The sequence below is a fragment of the Anarrhichthys ocellatus genome, unplaced genomic scaffold (genome assembly GCF_004355925.1).
Source record: "Anarrhichthys ocellatus isolate YVR2014 unplaced genomic scaffold, GSC_Weel_1.0 scaffold1934, whole genome shotgun sequence".
NCBI classification, from domain to species: Eukaryota; Metazoa; Chordata; class Actinopteri; order Perciformes; family Anarhichadidae; genus Anarrhichthys; species Anarrhichthys ocellatus.
In genome coordinates, this window is record NW_022281908.1 from 1 (window position 1) to 8,454 (window position 8,454).

Below are 8,454 nucleotides of genomic sequence, written 5' to 3' on the forward strand. Positions count from 1 at the left end.
GAGCCCGACAGACAGAGACCTGTGTCTGAATGACAAGAGAACGACATGGCTTTAACTGAAGGATTAAACCAGCAGCGTCATCAATGTCACTTGTACTTGCTGTCCTTGTAACAACGTTTGCATTTGCTGTGATGCTCAGTGGGACTCAAACTCGAGTGTTGATGTTTAGGTACGAGCCTCGGGCTGAAGGAATGGATGAGAGCAGGAGGAAGCAGGAGCTGGAGAAAATCAACAGTGAGCTGCTGAAGAAACTACAAGACCTTGACACTGACATCATCTTCTCCACTGGTGAGTAGCACCTCTTCACATTTGAGAAGCCTGTGAAAGATTTAACTCAGTATTTATCTTTTCCATCTCTTCTCTCCCCAGGCCCTGAGTTTGGGACGGAGGAGGACTGTATCTTTGTTGGCATGGTCACCGAGGACGTTGATGTTTCAGAGTTGGTGGACACAGTAGCTGCCCTCGGGAGGGACATAGAGGAGAACGGAAGGGTAACTGCAATATCATTTCTTTTCTGGGATACTTGAAGGTCAAAGATTTACTGAATAGTTAACATTCATTCAGTAACCTCTCACCAATACTGACAAAGTGGTTGCAATATTGTAATTGGCTATAACTGGAATGGTGATGGTCATTGTGTAATTATACCCCTTCTTTAAATAATGAAACGGTACGAAAGAATGAATAAATCTCTCCCAGTTCAATTATGTGCACTCAGTTATGATTAAATAGCAGCTAAAATATTTGGAGAACTCCAGAAGTGTTTTCACATTCGACCTGAGCATGTTTTACTAGCTTCTAAACAACTACAACAAACACTTGGTTGTGAGATTAGGCATTTTGGAGGTTAATTTGAAATATAAAATTCATTTCAGCAATGAGGACACTAGTGCAGTGCACGGCAATGTAAAGGTATTTGCCTTGAGGCCATGTTGGAGCTGTGCTGGTCACAAACCTGCTGCTCTGTAGATTAGGACATATTTAGCTTTGAATGCTAAGCTCATTGGGCCTCATTCACAAACAGTCACTCCGCATAAATCTGTGCTTGAACCCTGCGTCCAAATGTTTCACGTAAAAATATTTTCTTCCATGAATTTGTTCTGCCTCTGACCATGCATATGCACAGATTTTATTTAAATGCATCTCATATTAAAAACGCATTCATTCAGAAACACTATTTAAAACTGTATGATTTGATGTTTTTCTGGTTCTATAAATGTAATTATTGGTGCTCTTAGATTTCTGCTGGACCGCCCTGTTAGTACAGGAGCATACTGACAAGTAGGAGAGCAAAACATTTTTTACCTCATTTAAAATGTAGTTTCTGAAAAGTTAAACACCCACAAATTAAAACGTGTCGTGGATTTTAAAATGACAACATCTATCTTTTTTTCAATAAATTGTGACTTTTGGACTTAAACACGCTCTTGAGTTTTTGGAAATGTTTGGGTCACATTAATCGGAAACAACGTAGCAAATCTAATTATGCAAACAGTAATATTATATTACTATCTATCTCTATCTCTCTATCTATCTATCTATACACGAGTTTAGCCTGACTAACAAAAGAAGCTGCACATCATTCAAATGTAAAGGTTATGAATAACATTTCGAACTATTCGGTACCGCCCTATTACACTTATGAAATAAACTACCTCTGGGTGGAAGTCGCTTGCTGGATGTCCTCACTTTTACCCTCATTTCTGCCACTCCTGGATTTTTGTCAAATCGCGGCGAGTCTCTCATCTCGGGCTGTTTGGATTGTGCCTGAACGCTGTCCCCTGGTAACCAACATGTCAGGACTCCTCTGGAGCTCTCCGACTCCGATACATTGGCAGAGATAGATGGGAGTCATTTCTTAAGTTAACGTTGATGAAATGCTCCTTGTCCTAACAGTAGGAGCAAATATGTGTCATATTGAGAATGTATGTCAGTTAGGATTGATAAATATAGGCCCTGGTTTTATTTTATGGGTAAAAGATGGATGCCAGGGGTCACATCTGCAACTACAGGGACTCGGACCCAGCACCTTTTCATGTCAGAGCTGACTCACCAAGCCCTGATCTAGCCAACACTTATCAGAACATGGAGATGACAGCTTATTTTCTGTTAAAATCCCAAATTCAATGGAAAAATCCCATTTGCTTTTTATCGAGCGAACCAGGGCGACGCTAACTTCCTGTAGGATACAAACGTACATCATCTCTGCACCACTCTATTCTGACATTTCTAAATGGTAATGACTCTTTCCTGTGTAGCTACTGGAGAACATGACAGAGGTGGTGAGGAAAGGCATCCTGGAGGCAGAGCTGCAGCTGCAGAAGGCCAATGAGGAGAAACTCATAGAGGAGGTGTGTGTGCCTGCTTATGTTAGTTTGTACTTTGGGGTAAGGAGTTCTCAGGAGACTAACATGTTTGTTTGCTCTTGTTTCATTAATTGTGAGTGTGTGTTTGGGTGTGTGAAGGTCGACATGCGAGTATACAAATCCAATCCATTGAACTGTTTGACTTCCTTTGTGTTCGCGTGTAGGGAATGCTGAGACAGCTTCCTGTGGTTGGCTCTGTGTTGAACTGGTTCTCTCCATTTCAAAGTTCCATTAAGGGAAGGACCTTCAACTTGGCTGCAGGTACAGAGTGTCCTTGTATGGTGACAGTTGGAGATGATAATCCTGAGTCACTAAATGTCACATCAGGTGTAACTTTTCTACCCAATGATGAACTTATTAGTATTATATGTTATACACAGTATTGGTGTATAACATGTGAATGGTGTGTGCCCATAGGTTCCCTGGACTCCACAGAGACGACTTACTCCACCAAGGCCCAGCCAGGCAGGCCGTCCCTGCAAGAAAGTCCCACCTCCTCATCAAAGAAACATCCGGGTAGGTCGAGCAGTGTTAAGCTGCCGTCAGTGAGGCTGAGCTCCTCCAGCAGATCATTGAGATGAAAAGCCTTCCAGTACAGGAAGGGATTATACGTCTGCTCTGTGAGCCACAAGAAGGCTTTTCATGTCAAACATCTGTGCAGGAAATGTCGAGTTTTATTAACAGCGTAACAAGGATAAAAAAACAACCTATAAAGGCTGCTCACACCAGACGGTGGCACAGAGAAAATAATCCATAATATGTGCTTCTATAAACTCGGTGGCTTCGTGACTACTCGCAGGTTTTTTTGGTAAACTGCTGTTGCTGGCCAGCTAATGATTAACATGCTAGCCAGCCCTACTCCCTCTTGACATGTTCTAGGGACTATACATCAATTTAGTCAATACATTATTATTGGAGTGGGAAAATAAGCTCCCTGAGCTTGCTAAGTGTCAATTAGCAAGCAAGCTAAATTTCACTTAGTAAGCTCATTAGCCCAGTCACTCCCAGGACAATCAGTTCAAAAGACATTTGTACATGAAGTCCTATCTGAAACCGTATACTGTCAGTGAGTTGTGCAACACAGCTAATAAGCTATGATTGCTTCCTCCATGTTTGACTCTTCTGCTCCCTATTCCCTCAATGTTTGTTTTTATTTCATTTGTTTTTTACCCATTCCCCCATGTCAGTGCTCTAAAGTTGGGTTGTTATCGTTCAACAGTGTAAATTTGTCAAAGTTAAGTAGACTTCCATTTGATCAATTGTTTGGATTGTGTCCACACCTCACTGAGGTCCCAACTCAATGCGAGCCAGGCCACCTCGGCACGTGGTCTGGCTGATCGGATCCTAATAAGAGTATAATCTTGGAGCGTACAGAGTTGACAGTTAATGCGTCCTGACTTTATTGGATGACAAAAGTCCCATTGGAAAGACAAGACCACGGCTTTAGTGTTTTGGACAGGGCATGTTTTAATAAGCACCCATATATCCTCAAAATGTAGAAACATCTACGTTACCAGTTCCTGGGAGGAAGGAAAGAACCTCATTTTTCTTATTCAAAGTAGTCTCATCTTTTTTTCCATCTTCCTGAAAGTTTTACCCTCCGACTAGTTCATATTGGCTAGCTTGCAAGTTGATGAAGAACATGAAAATAGTGGACAGTAATTTCTGTCAGCACTCTCTGAGCTCTCTCTTCTTGTTACCAGTGCTGTTCAGAGAATTCTCTACCTGTGGAAAATGACATCCCACTCAGCTTGTGCACTTCCTGTCTTAACGGTGTCCTCACAGGTCAGAGGTTATTCCGGCGCTCAGGGGCGGGCTCCGACTCCTTTAGTGAAACCAGCTCCATTGGCCCAGCTGAGGAGACAACCAGAGAGGCGAGTACCACTCCCAGCGGTAGCATCCACCCCCCCGCCTCTCCTCCTGCGCCTGAGGAGGACTCACGCACCGCAGAGGTTGTCGTACCAGAGAACATCCAGGAGTCATCTGTGCAGGTGCACACACAGCTGGAGGATGAAGTGGCCTCAGAGGAGAGGCAGCCTGAAGGCCAAGAGGTAGAGCAGAGCGGGAGATAGGATACACTCTGTCTGCAGGTGTCCTCAACCGTCCTCTAAATGGTACCAGCCTAACGGATGTTAAAAGAAAGGTGTTGTTACATTGTTAATCTAGTGAAGGGAAAGTGGTGATGGAGCTAGATTGGGCTGTTTGTCTCTGTCCTATGTCAAAGGAAAATCCACCCGATACTTCCATGCTGCGATGCTCACTTCAGTGCATTCTAGTTATTTAGTGATTAGTAAAGTGTTCTGAGAGGTTGATGAAAAGTCTTCTGCTGCACTCTAAATATCTTGACGGATCATTTCATCCCTGATTGGTCCTGTATTCACAGCTATACTAAGAATACAGTAAACGACAGAATGAAGTGTTTTAGGGTGGATTTCTCCTTTAAAGGTAGGATCTCCATTTAATACTCCCTTTATCACTGAACTGGAATTATAGCAGCTTGATGTTAAAGCAATGAGTGTCACTGCAATTACAATGTTTCGATTCCTCACTGTAAATAGTCTACGCAGATGTTATATATCTAACCCATGAAATTACTAACTGTAATTACTTAAAATGAATTCAATCTGTATAGGAGTAGAGTATCATAATCTATTTAATTCAAATATACCTACTGATAATAGCAGTCGCCTGTGTCAAACACTCCCTTCATGTTTGCAGTGAAACAAATCTTAAAAAAAAGAACCAAATTTAGAGAAAGAGGTCACATTTTTAGGAATAAAAAGTTGTAATTAATGAGTCACAATAATATAATTATTAATTATGAGATCATTTTACATAATTAATCATATTATGAAAATATTTTGCAAGATGAAGTTTTAATGGTTCATGAAAAAGTTAGTAATTACTCAATTATAATTTAAGATGAAGTTGTAATTCTATGAGGAAAAGTTGTGAATTTACAAACTGAAAAAGTCATGTTACGAGATAACAATTTTAATAATATCATTTTAGTAAGTATCATTTTTGAGAACTATATTATTAACCTTTAAGAACAAGCTAAATGTTTCATTATTGGATGAAGAGCATGTCCCTGGTTTAGTTCTGTTGTTCTTAAACATAATAATAATGAACGTAATGAGGTGCTTATTGGTGATCCTCATGTTGACCTGTAGATGGACAGACTGTTCTCTGTTCACTGCAGCGCAGTAAGACCGTATACATTTAGAACATAACAGTCTCTAAATATTCCACATTTTTCTCAAAAATGACGTCTTTGTTCCCACAATATCATGACCTTTCTAGTACAATCACAACTTTATTTTCATAATGTTTGACTTTTTCTCAAAATTATGACATTTCCCCAAAATACTATGACTTCATTCTCCAAATTTCAAAGTTCTGTATTAACAATATCAACTTTGTGAATGAAAATCAGATTCCCTTCCTCATTGCACATGCAGCTGTGGTTTTCTGCAAATATATGTTTGTGTTTGTCAGTAATGCAACCTGAGCAGAAAGTGACTTTCTGTCACAGAGGAGCATTGCTTCACAGGTACTCACTGTAGGAAGATTTCTGTTCTTTGCCAAAAACATCCTGCCAGACTTCCTGTCTGCCTTATTAGAAGGCCAAATAGATGTGTGACTTTTTGGAAATTCCCCCACCCACCACTAACGTCCCATCTTTTTCCCTTGTCCCTTTGATGACTTTTGGTATAAATAATAACAGATAGTACCGGCTGATGATGAGCAAGTTATGTACAATTTATTATGTTTCTTTGTGTAGAAGGTCACACAGTCCAAACGCTTCTCACACCACCACTGTGCTAAATTGCAGAGAGCAGCTTTGTCATGTTTGAGTTGCAGTCCTTCCACACTCCCAAAGGTCCCTGCTCACTTCTGGCCTTCCCAGTCCGTCTTGAAAGAAATGTGGTCAAATCTGTGGTCGTCAATCCAAACTGTGGTCCTGGATGTCACTGTGAGACACCCCACTAAGGACCACTAAGTCATTAAAGGAAATGACCTATGACATGCTAACTGCTTGTAGACATGCCCTCAGATCTGATATCACACAGATGTCATCAGACCATCTCTCACAGTGTGACATGGAACAAAGCAGAACTGTTATCACACCTGGTCTAGAGGCCTTGAAGGGTTTTGCTTCAGCAGGAAATGGAAGTGTGTTATAAATTCACAACATGATGGCTTCTCATCAGTGAGTGATTATGATTGATTTCATGCTTTTTGGAATTTAATTGGACTGAACGAGCCTTAATTGGTCTGGCAGAATGGTTTATCGAAGTTAGATTTGCTCTCATGGAGGTGCCTAAAACAACCTGTAGTACTGGTGGAACATGTATAACGAGTTGTAATATGTGGATTAATACGATGGGTTGACAAGGGATTTACACAGTGAGAACCAAGATTACAGAAGAATCAATTTCATCTTTATTGCACTTAATCTGTAGATAAGTTCTTGACTACTGATCTTTATTTCGTTTTTGACATGGTGTAAATGAAGCAGAATCTTGTCGATGATTATTTCTCTTATTTAATCCTAATGCAAAGCTGAGTCAATAATGTCGCAACCTTCCGGGAACATGTTTGATGAAGAACTTTGATTTGATGTCTTGGGCCGTCCTGCCTGTCACTGTCTGAATGATTGATTGTATTTGATAAGCAGAATCTTTTCTCTTGAATGTTTTCTACAATTAGTTTACAGAAAAGAAACACTTTCACATTTTCTGTAAATTTTGTCTCTCAACAGAATAAATTCAAAGTTTTGTAGTCTTAATGTTAGGCCATGGCTGTATGTGAATCAGTTCTTATTCTACAATAATAATAACATATCAATTTTCTATAGCGCTTTTCAAGATACCCAAAGATGCTTTACAAGGCAGAGACAAACAGAACAAACAAACAAACAAAAACTAATAAACTAAAAAATAATGACTGGAGAAGCTGTGCTGAATGGATCATGTAATGGAGGGTAGGGTGCCGGGGTTAGCAGGTGAAGGCGAGGTTGAAGAGGTGGGTTTTGAGGGCTTGTTTGAATGATGATAGGGGGGAAGCCTCACGGATGTGGATGGGGAGGGAGTTCCAGAGGGGAGGTGCAGCAGCTGAGAAGGCCCTGTCACCCCAGGTCCGGCGCTTGGTCCTGATGGTCTTCAGAGTGTTTGCACCGGCGGACCTGAGGCAACGGGTTGGGCCGTGGAGGGGTAGGAGGTCTGAAAGGTAGGGAGGGGCCAGGTTGTTTAGGGCTTTGTAGGTGGTGAGTAGTATTTTGAAGTCTATTCTGTATTTGACCGGGAGCCAGTCTTGTACCTCTCTGTCTGATTCTTGTTCTTTCTCTGTCCTGTTGGGAAGTGTTCATTCAATGCAACTGGCATGTGTGTGGTTCAGTTATTCACGATGCATTCTTGATTACATTTGTAATTGTACATAAGTTCTAGATTTCTGGCAAACAGAGCAATAAATCAAAACAATTGCAGGCATAAATAGCAAAAAGTACGTTCACAGACAAAAATGAAAATCACAAAATGGAAAGGTCTGCGTGTATAAATGTGTTTTAAGACCTTGTAGTATGCTGGACTAAAACTTAATCTACGTTTGTCAGATTGTTGTGCCGTCTGAGGCCTTTACAGCTACAACAAAAGCAAATACAACAGCAGTCAGACCAATACAAATAATGATCCAACAACAATACTGATTATCAGAGGTGTGGACTTGAGTCACATGACTTTGACTCAAGACTGACAAAATCAAAATGGTCGATTCGAAACTTGTAACTATGGGACTTGTTGGTGTTGACTTGTGACAGGATGAATTACGCGCCAGAATCGGGCCAAATACACCGGCCCGAGTCCGGCTGCCGACACTGCTATTATTGGGATTGCAGTGACGCTGCTGCTCGCACACATCCACGAACGAGCTAATGTACCTACATTGAGATAAAAAATGGCAGCAGTCGCCTTCAAAATAAAAGCAAAGCAACTGTATTCCGTGCATGATGTACAATTATTTATGTTTTATTCCTTTAGACTTTGCTGTCTGTTGAAGACTTTGATGTCTGTGGTAGATCATCTCTGAA

The 8,454-nt window shown here is 40.9% G+C and overlaps 1 protein-coding gene across 1 annotated transcript; it reads left to right on the forward strand.

Moving 5' to 3' along the window:
- The first annotated feature begins 51 nt into the window (after positions 1-51).
- LOC116377995 (pyridoxal-dependent decarboxylase domain-containing protein 1-like) lies at positions 52-7,158 on the forward strand. Its single transcript, XM_031839782.1, has 6 exons — positions 52-288; positions 370-491; positions 2,259-2,351; positions 2,531-2,627; positions 2,784-2,882; positions 4,152-7,158. Exons 1-6 carry the CDS (start codon positions 84-86, stop codon positions 4,436-4,438), a joined length of 903 nt encoding a protein of 300 aa, XP_031695642.1. The 5' UTR covers positions 52-83; the 3' UTR covers positions 4,439-7,158.
- Positions 7,159-8,454: the final 1,296 nt, after the last annotated feature.